Source organism: Ischnura elegans, chromosome X, assembly GCF_921293095.1.
Source record: "Ischnura elegans chromosome X, ioIscEleg1.1, whole genome shotgun sequence".
Classification (NCBI taxonomy): Eukaryota; Metazoa; Arthropoda; class Insecta; order Odonata; family Coenagrionidae; genus Ischnura; species Ischnura elegans.
In genome coordinates, this window is record NC_060259.1 from 10,196,233 (window position 1) to 10,211,687 (window position 15,455).

General features: G+C 39.7%; 1 protein-coding gene across 1 annotated transcript; it reads left to right on the forward strand.

Moving 5' to 3' along the window:
- Positions 1-276: 276 nt before the first annotated feature.
- Positions 277-5,130, forward strand: LOC124171415. Its single transcript, XM_046550588.1, has 2 exons — positions 277-344; positions 2,322-5,130. The coding sequence occupies exons 1-2, from the start codon at positions 342-344 to the stop codon at positions 5,034-5,036; spliced, it is 2,718 nt and encodes a 905-aa protein (XP_046406544.1). The 5' UTR covers positions 277-341; the 3' UTR covers positions 5,037-5,130.
- The last annotated feature ends 10,325 nt before the right edge of the window (positions 5,131-15,455 follow it).

Here is a 15,455-nt window from a genome sequence, read left to right on the forward strand (position 1 = left end):
CAATTTTGTATTAAAACTATACTGTCTGAAAATGTGGTTTATTTCCGCCACATTTATTTTGGTCCTTCGGGCCGGATTCATTGTATTCGCAATCAGTGCATGAGTTTATTGTACCCAGTGCTTGTAAGATACAGTCAAGTAGTATCATCGCTAAATGTTGCTCTTTTCTGCTCATTTTTTAAGTTTTTTGTTTCGCTGCATCTACAATCAAGTTGTACTCTGCTGACGGGTGACGACACGTGCTCCTGACTCATCGTTGGATTTGACGAGCACACTGACGAGCGTACGTTATCCTACTCCTCTCCTCTCCTATTTTCTACCTCGCGGCTGCCCACGGGAAAATGGTATGGATATTTTTTGTATCTTCTTAGTGTGTGTGAATACTCTTAAAAATGAATTTTGCAACTTTTACCCGAAAGTCAAATCTCTTGAAGAAGAGGCTTGAAAAGGTTCATGGTTCCGTGCTCTTAACGGAAGCCTCATCGAAAGAGTCCCCTCTTTCAGACATCCAAATTAGGCGTTTGACTTGCTGGAAAAATGAGATTGTTAATACGATAAGTGAATTCAGTGATTTAGTGAATCGTTTCACCGATACAGAGACTCCCTCGGGGCTACAAGATGACGAACTTTTGGTGAAATTACGCGAAGAAATGTTAGATCTCTGTGTCGACGCAAATTGCATTATTTCTGCATTGCTGCCGATGGCAAACGTTAAACCAGACTACCTCGCCGGAACTCTTGGTGAAAATCCGCTCCCGCGATCCTCTGTTCGATTGCCAAAGCTTGAGCTGCCGCAATTTTCGGGCGAACCCATTAAATGGATGCACTACTACAACGCGTTTGACGTAACAATCCATAAGAATCAAGTGTTATCCTCAGTAGAAAAGTTCCAGTACTTGCTAAGTTCTCTTCGCGGTGAAGCTCTGCAATTAGTTTCCGGATTGCCCATTACCGGAGAAAATTATAAGATTGCTTGGGATTTGTTGCATCAGCGTTATCACAACGTGCGGAAATTAGTGTCTCTTCATGTAAGCAAGATTCTGGACATGCCTCCGGTAATGAACGGCTCACTTTCGAGCATTCGTTCTTTTTTATCAACGTACTTTGAAAATACGCAAGCATTGTCTGCGTTCCAATATGATATTACTCAAGAAAACATTTTGCTCCTTTCCATTCTCATAAGAAAATTGGACTTCGAAACTCGGAAGCGTTTTGAAGATACGCGAGGCGTCAATCATGAAATTCCGGCCGTCTCTGACTTGATTAATTTTTTGGAAGCCGAATGCGTCCATGTTGAAGACGCAATAATTGATGGAAAGAGAACAGTAAAGGGTCCTCAGATCAGAATTAATAAAACGGCTCTGATTACCACTACCACGGGGAACTTCTGTGCATTCTGTCGAGACCCAAGTCATGCCATTTATTCGTGCTCTGCTTTTAAAGATAAATCGCCGCAAGAAAGGAAAGTGATAGTGGGAGAGAAGAAATGGTGTTATAATTGTCTCGGAACATCTCACACTGTCAAGTCATGCAACTCATCTCGGAAATGTAACCGTTGCGCTAAGAGGCATCATTCGCTCCTGCACCTCAACATGAACTCCTCTTCATCGCTGAATAATCACCCGGGTACCGCTGCAGCTAATGCGCAATTGCCCTCACTATCAATTTCTGGTAAATCACAACCGGAATTAACTACAGAAAAACACTTTGTGGGACTATCGTCGTCAAAACCTAATACGTCAATTTTATTGGCAACAACTTTGATTCGTTTAACTACACCAAGTGGCTTCTCTCATGTAGTTAGAGGAATTTTAGACTCAGCATCTCAATGCAGTATCATCTCGGAACGCTGTGCTCAAGTTTTGAACGTTACACGCCGACGAGTAAATAATGAGATTAATGGACTATCACAATCTCATGTCAAATGTAATGGATTAACTTTTCTTAGTTTATCATCTGTCGGTGGAAAAGTGCTCGCTTACTCACATCCCATGATGATTTTACAAAATATCACTTCCAATTTGCCTCTCACAACTATTTCGCCTGAAGTGAAAGAGAAGATGAAATCATTTGTCTTGGCTGACCCAACCTTTGATGTGCCCTCTCCTGTTGATGTTTTAATTGGAGCTGACCTCTTCCCTCATGTATTTACGGGAATTCGCTGTTTCCTTGGAGAAAATTATCCACTGGCCCTTGGTACTATTTTCGGATTTGTTTTAATGGGCTCAACTCCAATTACTCCAGTGTCTGAAATTAATCACAAGCCTTCCGTCGCTTTAATTTCAACCCATGATGCTAATCTCAATACTTCTATTCAACAGTTTTGGAAACTTGAGGAAGTACCTCATTTTTCGCTTACTCCTCAAGACCGACAATGTGAAGAGCATTTCCAATCAACGCATTCCAGAGATGAAACTGGTCGTTACATCACTCGGCTGCCGTTCAAGGACCTTCACCCTCCTCTTGGAGACTCAGCGCTGTGTGCCAAAAGAAGATTTTTTGGTCTGGAAAGAAGACTGTCAGCGCAACCTCTCCTGAGAGAGAAGTATATTAAGTTTATGTCGGAGTACCTCACCCTAGGTCACATGACACCTTGTGATAATTTCCCTAGAGTTAAGCATTATTTTTTGCCGCACCATGGAGTTTTTAAAAATCAAGATCCAAATTCAAGCCTGCGGGTTGTATTTGATGCTAGTTCCAAGACTTCAACGAATGTCTCACTTAATGACATTTTATTGTCAGGACCCACATTAAAAAATGATCTTTGTGAAGTTATTCTGCGATTTCGGTGCCATTCAGTTGTATTTGCATGTGACATTCGTCAGATGTATCGTCAAATTAAAATTCATCCTGATGACCAGCACTTCCAGTTGATATATTGGCGTGAAACCCCTACGGATCTTCTCAAAGTTTTCAAATTGACAACAGTCACTTATGGAGTGACGAGCGCACCGTTTCTAGCCATCCGCACTCTTCATCAACTGGCTGAAGATGAAGGTGCTCAGTTTCCGCAAGCTGCTCGTGTCCTAAAGTCTCAAACGTTTGTTGACGATATCATTGCTGGTGCAGATAATGTGCAAGAAGCCCTCACACTTCAACATGATTTAACAAAACTCCTCTCATTAGGTGGCTTCCAGTTGAGAAAATGGTGCAGTAATTCGGATATTTTGATATCCCACATCTCAGAAGATGATAGAGAAATTCCTCTCTCTTTCCAATATTCGGAGCAACCTATTTATAATATATTGGGTCTGCAATGGAATTCCACATCCGATGAGTTTTCTTATGCTGTGAAAATATCCAATGTACCTCATACTAAACGCTCAGTACTCTCCGCTATCGCAAGAATATATGACCCCTGCGGTTGGTTGGCTCCCGTGGTATTTTTAGCTAAGTCATTCATACAATACTTATGGACCCTTGGTCTTCAATGGGATGATCCATTGTCTTCTAATGTTGCCTTCCGGTGGGAAGAAATTTTGAAGAATCTTGCTAGAGTAAAGGAAATTACGCTACCTCGATCTTTATTTTTCGAAAGAACAAGCAGTGTTCAACTGCTTGGTTTTTGCGACGCATCTGAGTTGGGATATGCCGCAGTCATTTATTTAAGATGTGCTTCTGCTGACAACAACACCAAGATAGCATTGCTCATGGCTAAATCCCGTGTCGCACCTCTCAAACGTATCTCTCTACCCCGATTGGAACTTTGTGGGGCGCATTTACTGGCTAAACTCATTCATTATAGTTCAAACTTTGTGTCCAATTACTGTAAAATGGAATCTGTCACTGCCTGGTGTGATTCAACCATTGCTCTCTCATGGATCCGCACCCCTCCCTATCGCCTTAAGGTGTTTGTAGCAAATCGAGTAGCCCAGATTCAAGAATGGGTACCTCCTGAACGTTGGTTTCATGTATCGTCGCAACACAACCCCGCTGATTGTGCCTCTCGTGGATTACCCACTCCTCTCTTCGAGAAGAATTCCTTGTGGTGGTCTGGCCCTCGCTGGCTCTCTCTCCCGCCAGAAGACTGGCCGTGTTCTCCATTCGCTCCTTTGGACGAGGATCTACCGGAAGTGAAACAACGAATATTCAACGTTTGCTCCTCAATAAGACCATTTCAGAAGACCGGAATGGATTATGCTGGACCCTTCACTATTAGGAGCCATGCTCTAAGAAGAACTGTTCCATTAAAGGTCTATTTGTGTCTTTTTATTTGCATGTGTACCAAGGCTGTTCATCTAGAAGTAGTCACTGATCTCTCATCGGACGCCTTCATTGCAGCACTAACCCGATTTGTATCAAGGAGAGGACTTTGTAGTGATCTATACTCCGATTGCGGAACAAACTTCGTTGGAGCATCCACGCAGTTGAAAAGGACAATAAAGAACTTCTATTCATCACCGGCAACTCAAGAGGCCATTTCCCAATTCGCTAGTGAAAACTGCATCAACTTCCATTTTATTCCCCCTGCCGCGCCCCACCAAGGAGGGCTATGGGAAAGAGCCATTAAAAGCGCCAAAACACTCTTAATTCGTTCCATTGGCCAAACTCTTCTCACTTTGCAGGAATTTATTACGCTTGTCACCAAGGTAGAAGCCATGCTGAATTCTCGTCCTCTTACACCTCTTTCCACGGATCCTGCTGATGTATCGGCGCTGACCCCGGGACACTTTCTCATCGGAACCTCAATGACAGCCATTCCAGAGAACGATTTCGCCGCTCTACCCACCAATAGGCTCAGCAGATGGCAGACTGTTCAAGCCTTCTCACAGCGCATCTGGCGCCGATGGCATCAAGAGTACCTCCACACTCTTCAGCAGAGGTCAAAATGGACTCGGCGCAGGCAAAATCTTAAGGTGGGAGATTTAGTTGCGGTGCACTCCCCGAAAACTCCTCCTCTTCAGTGGTGTTTGGCACGCATAACTAAAGCCATACCAGGTGATGATGGAATAGTTAGAGTGGTGCAGCTGCGTACCCCCAAGGGCACTCTTACCCGTCCTGCCACCCGAGTATTTCCCCTCCCAATTGACGATTGACATTTGTTGACTGACGTACATTTACAGGAACGGTTTATAATTTTTTGTGTTATGTATTATGAGTTTTCTTTTTTCTCTTTTTATTGAACAAGGTGTTCAAGGGGGGCGGAATGTTCGGTTTTGCGCCAAACGCTCTCGTTTTGTCTGAGTTACGACCCGAGCGGCGCTGCCTTCGCCCTCCCCCACTTCCTCTCGTCTCGTGCGGGCCGGATCGACGGAGCGACTTGGCTCTCTCTCTCTCTCTCTCGTTCGTCACCGGCGGAGACACTCCTCGCACCTGCCCTGCTGTACTCTCTCTGCGGTTGCCGGGCACTGGACACGTCGCAACGGCCTGCCAACTGCTGGTCCTTCGGGCTCACCTATTGTGTTATAATTGTGTTGAACGTTCAATTTTGTATTAAAACTATACTGTCTGAAAATGTGGTTTATTTCCGCCACACACACTATGTGCTTACGTTTCAATGAGGTAGCCAAGAATTTCGTTCGGGGGGGGGTCCGATACAGGGGGAAAATAAAAAAAAACAGGGTACAAGGCAGGGTTTTTTTAAAACTAATGTTAACACATTTTCTCAAGGAAAATAATTGTATTTTTTATATTTCGGGGGGGGGGGGGTCCGGACCCCCTGGACGTACCCCCTGGGCATACCTCCTGGCTATACCGCTCTTATGTTTCTTTTATATGAAATTCTGGGTTCAATAAATATATTTTGCAATGCTCATTCCATGAAAAAGAAAAGTTAACAAGCGCGAAATCACATGTGTCAGTCAGTGACAATTCCCGTCAGTCAGTGACACTCCATTTTTATGACCAAAGAGAGGAAACCATTACTTACACAAAGTCACGATTTTGCATACGTTTGGACAACACCTAGAACTAATTTACGTATTTCGTGGATTTTCTTTATCATGAATAATTTCAGAGCAATCATAAGAAACGTGATGATGTCAAAAAACGGAGTTTCATTTTTGTCAGTCAGTGACGATGACTTTGAAGTTCTCTCTCTCCGGTTCTACTGGGGTCACAGGGTTATACCAAAGCCAGTGTATGCTTTCACTAACCTTTGTTAGGAGGAGTCCTCCAGAAAGTTCCTACATTGATTTGTATTGAGTCAAAGGGGAAATATATGAACAAAAACTGGGTGTAACGGTCAGTCAGTGACGCGTAGAAACGCTCCTGTACTATATTAAATTCACGGATTAAGTGTTTTTGCACCGGATCCCATACACTCGTAGCATATTCAATGTGTGGTCGGGCGAGTGCGAAATAGCACCGTTCCTTCTCTTTTTCGTCCGAACATCTTCCCACAATGCTCTTGATTAGTGTTGCCGCGAGACTCGATACGAGACCGTTGGGTATATTTCGACACGAGACTCTAGACGAGACCAATTTTGGACGAGACGAGACGATACTACTTCCACGAGACTCTCGAAAGTCTCCAAATACAGATGTATGTCCCGAATTGGTGTTTAACATAGCTTTATCCCTTAAACTATGTCCTTCTTTTAAAATGAAGTAAATATTACGTTTTTCTTAAGAATAAAATTTTAAATTTAATTCTATAATAACTTCTCGAAAAGAATGTTTTTGTTGAAAAGTCAATTTCTGAATGCATGAGCGTGACTTCTGGAGCCAAGCAAGGGAGTTTTAACCCCTCAACGCCGTCATACGTACTCAGTATGCTTCCTCATCTTCTTTATCTAAAACTTGTTCTCCCTCAGATATTGTATTTTAAATTAAAAGAAATTACTCTGTTTTTAAAGGCATATTTTTATTTCCAATAAAATATTCGTAGTGATTTGCGTCTTCAGTTCTTTAAATGACGAAATTCCGTTTTAAATCGGCGAGTTGACGAATTTGGTGTAAAAAATGAACGCCTATCTTCTGCTGTACTATCTTGAAAACTACTGCCTATTCTGCTCGTTAGACGTCAAATAGGGTCAGCTCCTTTAGCACAAATTACGATATCTTCATTATTAACCCATCAATGCCCAGAAAATATTTTTCAAAATATTTTACTTTTTTCGCTTAAATTATGATTAGACATCACATCTGATGCGGGAAAAACTGTTTTAAAAATCTCTAACATTTGCATAGTACTTAATCCTATACATATCTTAAGATACATCTGGGCACTTAAGGGGTCAAAAATGTACATTATCATTTATTTGTGTTGATGCACGTTTTTGCTGTATAATTCATTACTCATGCCTTCATCAGTAGTTTTTAAGACTTGAATTTGTATGCATGAAATAATATAATGTTGAGTATTACTATAGTATTATTACGTGAAAAATTTACATTTGCATTTTGAAATTTTACAACAGTGTGACTCTGTATCCCAGTTTTCTATAACGTAGCCATCCCTGTAAAACTGATACATCCAAGTCTCATCATAAATAGGTGAGCCACCATTTTTTAATTTCTGATTGTTTTCCGGTAATTTGCCAGGAATTGATCGCACACGTCCACTCCACCCATGTGAGAATTGTATTATTCTATCGTCACTGGCATTGGAACATTTCTTTTCTTTTCGGAAACAGAATAACAAACAGGAGTTTTCATTTTATTATGTATGCTATTAGTAATCATGATAGCTATGTATTTATCATTGTTAGAAACTATTCGATTCAACTTGAGCAGTCCTCCTTTTGATTTTTGAAATGCAGCATTTTCTGGAAGGTTATATACACTATTGATTCTATTTTCACGAAGTGTTCCAGTGCCACACAATCTCCTTTCAGTCAACTTTCTAAGCAGTTTTTCTGATGTGAATAAGTTGTTAACAAATATGTTTAATAGGTGGTAATTTACACTCATCCACGAGTCCTAAAACTACACCTCCTTGACCAAGATCTGTTCCCTCAATATTGGCTCCAGCATGATAAAGGTTGACTTGATTCGGAAATACACCATAATTTTAACCCAAATCTTAATCGTTTCCCTCTAATACATTGCTTGCAGCCATATCTACCATAGTAGGGGTTGATTGATTCATCCACCAAACAGTGTATTCCAGCGCTTACAATTTTGAAAGTCTTGTTCAAAATCTCAAACAAAGGTTGAACTTTATATAGCCTATCCTTGCCATCATTCTTCCCATTATAATAATTATCTGCTAGATGCAGAAACCTTAAAATTTCTTCAAACCTGTTCCTTCGCATTGACTGATAAACTATTTCGATGGTGCAGTCTGAAGATGACCTCCGATAAAGCAATCGACTAGGTAGACGGTGATAACCTGAGAGTAGCAGTATTCCAAATACTTTATAAATCTCTTATATTTGTACGTACGAACAATGTACTAACATTTTTAAAAATCGTTCGGAAAACTTGTCTTGAATGTTTGTGCTAACAGCGTTGATGGTTAAGCTGTTTCAGCGATGATTCACCTCTGATTCATCACTAAAGGACGTCTTCTCTTCTCAGCGGCAAATGGGAGTCCTTAAGCCGTTTTCTTGACTTACAAAGCAAGGGATGCTCAGCAAAAGTAACAAAAAATCATTTACAAAAGAGACGGTTGAGAAGTTTTTAAAGCACCGATTCCTACTCTTGTCAGGAGACTCGAACTTGAATACAAAGTACAAAGTTTTAGCGTAGAACATAGTTTCTTTACCAATGTTCACCAAAGTTACTTATTTCTTAAACCGATTTCCGGTATGCAATCTAGATTTCATTGCCAGCGGAAAGTTTAATGAGAAACAAAGTAAACAATCCATTCCACCGTCGGCGATACAGAACACAAGTGATGCCAGGACAGTGCGGACATATGGGGGGGCGAAGGGGCGCGTCCCCCCTCTTACGTGGCCACCCGCATTTCCTAACATTGCAGAACTACAATCGCAACTCTTTCATATCATAAGATGGCAATGCCTTGTATACGTATGTAATAAATTTAACTAAAAATTTCCTAAACTTTGCATGTGACTTGATTATTTTTCATCACGATACAAGTAAAGGTAGCTCAAGATATCTTTTACGCCCCCCCTTGAATATTTTCTGTACCCGCTACTGTGCCACGATAGACAACTTGATATCGCGAGCTTTTGCGCTTCCAGAAATTCATTTTATGCTTCCAATGAAAGTAATTTATCACAATCCAAATGAGGATACACCACAATTCTGAGAAAATTCCTGTTTTTGCTGTTTTTTCATTATTATGCTTCATGAAACGGCAGAAATATAAAATTGTTTTTAAGCTATCATATAGTAAGGTTTATAAAATAATTATTTATTTATTTAATCAGTAAATATAATGAAACATACCTATGAGTCAAAACTTGAATTTTTAGTGCCACAAGTGCCCAGACGTATCTTTAGATACGTCAAAACTTTACTGATTAGTTTTGTCATGAGCTGGAAAGAAAAATGAATCTCTTTAAAAAATAATATTCCTTATAGATTTAAAATAAAACACGTAAAACTGGATTCAGATAACTCAATGCTTTATATGAAAATTTAATTTTCACATGACCATTGCGTAGCGATTTCTGAGTAGTTCATGACCAGCCATGTGTAAGTAAGCATAACTATTGCAAATTTAGGGTTAAATAATCTAAATCACTTGTATACCATTTGAAGACTTTCTTCTGTCATATTACGTGAAGAAATTGCATAAACAACAAACTAAAGAGTATTTAGGAATTTGAAAGTATGACTATCTAAAGATACGTCTGGGCACTAATGGGTTAAGTCTCTGTCCTCACTCTGATATTCCCTCTTGTGTCATCACCTCGATCCCCAAGTGTGTTTGGCTCGCCTCGTTAGTCCTAAGCGTACTAAGCGAAGGGGCCATGTGATTCGCTCTGCATTTATTTACTTCTTCTTTCGTGGACAGTCATTAACGAAGTTAAGAGTCCTTCTAAACAGTCCGCGTATACTAGGGCCCCTTCGAGATATTCTCTTGACAGAGTTTCAAAACCATGCGTTTCAGTCCACTTGATCCATTCATGCTGTGTAGTGTTCTTTCAGGCAGAGAGATGTAATTCTCGTTGGGTGTACTTTCTGTGCGTGGTTATTTTTATAGTTGGGTATCAGTAGTAAGGCTTCAACAAGTAGAAAAATATTACAATTTCCAATTGACGAGATATTGAAGAATTACTAGCAAGTGATTCAAACGAGAGTGTAAGTTCGGAAAGTGATAGAGAAAATTATATGAACGAACACTCTCAAATTGACGCAATACGGCTGAAACTCTGCGCTATCAAGGGCACTGTATACTAATGGAGAATTATTATAGTTCTCCTGCTCTTGCTAGACCACTGAAAAGCAGATACAAGACTGGCTGTGTTGAGACGCTGATGCGAAGGATGTCCTTAAATACATTGAGGAGATGAAACTGCAGAGGGACGAAATATGTGGAAAACATTCTGGGCCTGTTTTTGTTCTTAAATGGAGGGCAAAAAATTGCATTCATGATCTACGTATTCCACAATGAGGAAATAGAAATAGTATATAAAGGCCAAAAAGAGACTCTGTTTGTACTCTGATTATACTGAGACTCTGATTACAATAAAGTCATAGTTGGGGTGGATCTTGAGGACCTGTTATTGAATTCGTTCCTAATTGAAAGAAAAAGCCAAGTGGTGTAAGAAGTTATTTAGGAGACTGTTGAATGCTACAGTCCTAAATTGATACGTTATTCACTGGGAAAACATGCATCTTGGCCCTCTTATCATTTCGCGTGCAGCTGGTGAAGGTAATATTTTTGAAATATGCAACTTCATACGGAAAGTTTGTACAAGGCTATCACTCGCAGAAAGACATTTCCTATGGAGAATGCCTGCAGCTGGGAAGTAACGAAAGCACCAAAGGAGGTGAGCAGTTTGTATCAAACATAGGAAAAGAAAATGGGCTTATGCTTGCATTGCTTCGAAACGCGTCACAGAAGGCAGACTTACTAAATCATTTAAATATTTCCATATTGACTTTTGAAACAACAAAACATAAGTACCTATATGACTTGATTCGGTAATAATAGAACGAAGTCAAAGAAATGGGTGAAGTCTTGAATTTTCATGTAGGCAAAACGGGTAATACTATCGAAAATATCCTATCGGTTATGAAATTTTAAGCTGTTTATCACTAAAATAAACTATACCATGTAATTACTTTAAATTAATGCATGGCATTCTCAATATCTCGCTTGTTAATGGAAACAAAATTTAAAATTTGAAAACTGAAAATTAATCCATTGTGGTGAGAGGACGAGATACAGAGTACAATAAATATTTATTCAAATATTATAAGAAAATCATCATATAGCAACATATTATTTTACGCTAGTTTACACAAATTTTCAGTGGTACTGATCGTATATCATGAAATTTATAGATTATTGAAAGATGGCATGCCAAAAAGGCGAAGTCATTTAAATCTCATCCGACCGCTGGGATTGGATTTAGTTAAATGCTTGCCGATATTGATAGGTTACACGCTGACTGTTTTTCTTCGCTTCCTGCGATAATAACCTTGGAAAATGTATCCCGCGAAAATTGGACTGTTTTCTAAAATGTTAATTTTCATTTCTCACTTCTACGACAAAAATATCTCTTGGAGTGTACTTGCATATGAGTTAAGTATCACCCAACGGCACTTGCAATCCTGCTTATAATTTGCACGCTAGGAGAAAATAATGGCGCTATTTCGAATTTCGCAGAGCATATAAACTCGGCAGAAAGTTGGTAATTGAAATAACTATTTACCTCTTCCTACATGATATATCTTTCGAGGTTAGAGCGGGTATTTGGCATAATGTTGCTAAATTGTGTTGAGGATGTTAAAATTATAAAGGACAACTACAATTGGTTTTCCTTTGACTTTAATTTCGTTCACTTGCTGTTATTTTGCAAGCCAAAAATCCATTTAATCAAAAAGTCCATTATTGGATCCTCTGACCGATATTTATTTATCAGCCACTTACTCAAACTCCATTCGTCATATTTTCTCCAGAAACACATGTTCGCGGCAGGTAACCTTATTTCAGAAGCATGTAGCCCATTCTATAAGATGCCAAAAACCTCTTGAAAAATCTATTAGCAGGCTAGTGAAAAATTCTTGAGAGAAATATTTAATCATTCACCCTGAGCGGGTTTCGAACCCGCATACCTCGATTTGTGGCCTAATTATTTATCTTTAATGGCTAAAGTCAAATAAAAAACTTATGTTAGTTATACTTTTCTAAATCTGAAAATTATTTTAACTACGTTATTAAAGCGAAAATCTCTGTTATACCAATCACATTATCTTTGCGAATATTTTCTTCTGTGTATTTTTCTGCAGTAAATTATTGTCTTCGTCCCCTTTTTAGAAATTTTTGTCTTATGTCACTAGTATATTAATTGACTATCAATGAAATCAATGATTTTAGCATCAGTTTGTTGCCATTGGTGTTCTGATCAATATATATTTAAAATTTATATATAGATGGCTTCCATATTTCGAGGTACCGATTCAGCGATTAAGCACGCAAAGGAAACGGCTGCATATGGTGCTTCATTTATTTTGGGGGAAACGAGACGAGACGAGAGTCTCGTTCGAGACTCGAGACCGATACGAGACTGGGGCTAACGAGACGAGACTCGAGACGATACCAGAGTGCGGAAAACGAGACTGAGACGAGACTGGCTCAAGTCTCGTCTCGTCTCGCAGCAACACTACTCTTGACGACTCCTAACTTCTTCAGAGCTCTGCCACAAACATTTCTTACGTGAGTTCCCCACGATAGGTTCGAAGTTATCATAACTCCTAGGTTCTTCACTTCATCTGTTGCCTTTATGTTTACACCAACCACAGTATAAACATGGTTATAGTTGGACAAATTCTGCAAAAAATGCTCAGACATGCACTTGCTCAGAATAAGTTCGAGTCCCTTCTCTTGGCTCCACAAATGAACATTGTTCAAATCCGATGATAGAACTTTAAAATCAGAGTGGTCACTAATTTCGCGATAGATATCGACGTCGTCAGTAACGAAAAGTATTTTACTGATAATTCGAGAGCATGGGTCATTTATAAATAAAATAAACAAAAGGGGCCGGTTACGCTTCCTTTAGGGACTGTGACGTCAATTGAACTACATCAGAACTAATTCCGTCAAGAACTACTTTTTGCTTGCGATTATTCAGCCAGTCGTGAATCCAGTTTACTGCTGTTTCGTTGAGCCCACATGACCGCAATTAGTTAAACGTTTGTTGTGAGGTTTGTCGAAGGCTTTCTTAAAATCTCGAAATAATGCGCCAACTTGTCTTTTCCGTTCATCAGATTTGAAAACATCAAAAGAAAGAGAGCGAGCTGCGTTTCGCATCACCTACCTTCCCGGACGCTGTGATGGCATCCGTGGAACAAGTGACGACTCTCCCGGAAAGTTGAGTTATTGCTAACGACGATATATTCGAGTGTCTTGCCTGTAATCGATTTAAGTGAAATTGGACGATAGTTGCCTTGGTCGTGTCTTGAAAATTTCCTGTCTTTTGGTGTCTTTCCTTCACACAATGACTTCTTGAACGTTATCGCCGAGAACGGAGCGATCCATGGTGGTAGCTCCTGGCCAGAGGACATACGCGAGTGTTCCCTCCGGATCCGGAGATTTTTTATTTTTGTTCAATTGTTGCTGTTTTATGCCATCGCGTTGAATAGTGATTTCTTTCATCGATTCCTCAGTGAATGGAATGTCTAAATTACATGTAGTACCGTCTGTAGTGGATGGATTGTCGAAAAGAGAACTACACGTGATAGCTTTATCAATATTTTCGGTGGCAAGTTTACCATCTTTATAAAACAAAGAATGTACGGTTGAAGACAATCCATGAAGCCCTCTCCTATAAGAGCAAAAAGATTTAGGATTTTCTTAGAGTAATTCACAGAGCACTTTTTATAATTTTGTTGTGCAGTTTGCATTGATTTCTTGGTTTTGAGCGTAGCGCAGTGTAACTTTCTTTTACTTCAAGTTCCTTCGATTTTTCACTTAACGTATCGGAATCTTTGAAGAAGTAGGTAATACAGTTTTCTCTGTTTCTCAAAGGTCCCTCTTAACATTGCTGTTGTACCAGCGGGGTTCTTTATTTATATTTATAGATCGGAGATTAAAATCTTCCCAATAGTTATTACACTTGTGTTGTCTCTCGAAGTAAATGCGGATAATTGATTTTCAAATTGGTAAATAATATCGAATTCCGAGTTTGGAGGTCTACAAAAAGAGAACACTTGCGTACCCCTATTGTTTCATTGTTAAATTGTACTCCATATGCTTTCTATATCATTGGCAGTAATTTCGTGGGTGGTGGTGTGTAAATGTGATTTAACTGCTAGAAAAACTCCGCCACGTGTCCTATTGCATCGATCGCATATGTAGATTTTATATCATGGAGGAAAGACATCGCTTTCGCTTATATCTGTCACTGTCTGAGATTCCCAGAATACACAAGCCATCGTGTGACGCCATAGACAGCTAAGCAGACAAAATATGCATCCACAATAGAGCGTGCCGCCCGCTCCTTAGTAGTCAGGAGTTATACCTCGTCTGAGATTACCAATGCATGCATCAGGCACAGAGCTCAGGGAAACATCTCTTAATAATTACCTATTAGAAAATTCCCATGGTCGCAAAATCTCCTTCGTTTGATAGGGTATTAATAATCCTTATTTAAGCAAAGCAGCCTGCATCGTAGCGGCGCTCATAGCCTCGCACCAAGGTGGCCTCACACGGCGGCAGCTGGAACCAGATTGACGTCAGACGGGCTTTTCCCAGTATTCATACTTAGACCTCGCGTTTTCGCGCCCTTGAATTTTTTCACTTTTAATTTAATAGCGAAAAATAGATATCGTCATTTAAAAATCTTTAAGCGTGAAATACGTACTCCAGTAGTAATAATCTTTCGACTTAAGCAATAAAAAAATCATAGGAAACCATCCTTTTGCCCGATTTCCATGTCGTACCCATCAAGCACCGCAATGCCGCCCGTCATGAGTGGCAAAATTTGAATGAAATCGCTTAAGACTCCTTACAAATCAATTAAAAAAATAAATGAACGTAGTTAGTAGTAAATAAAAATAAAATCAGTCGAAAATTTTAGGAAATCACGTTTCTAAAGAACCTTTGAAAATTCTCCCTTTTGATATAACATGCCAACCTGGCCGACTACAAAAGGCCTTAAAAACCCGACGTTTTAAGTAAGCAGTAAAGAAGTCCTAATAAGAGTGGGAAGGAAGAGGACCCTCATGAAGACACTGATGTTAGGCGAAATAAGCCTGAGACGTGATGGAGTGATGAAGACAACCGTGGAGGGCAAAAACGGAAAAGGATAACCTAGAATAATATATGTGGAGCTGGTAAAGAAGGATGTGAAGGATAAGAAATCCGTAGTTGTGAAAAGATTAGCTGAGAGGATTGAGTATAGAGCTGCGTCAAATTAATCTTAGCA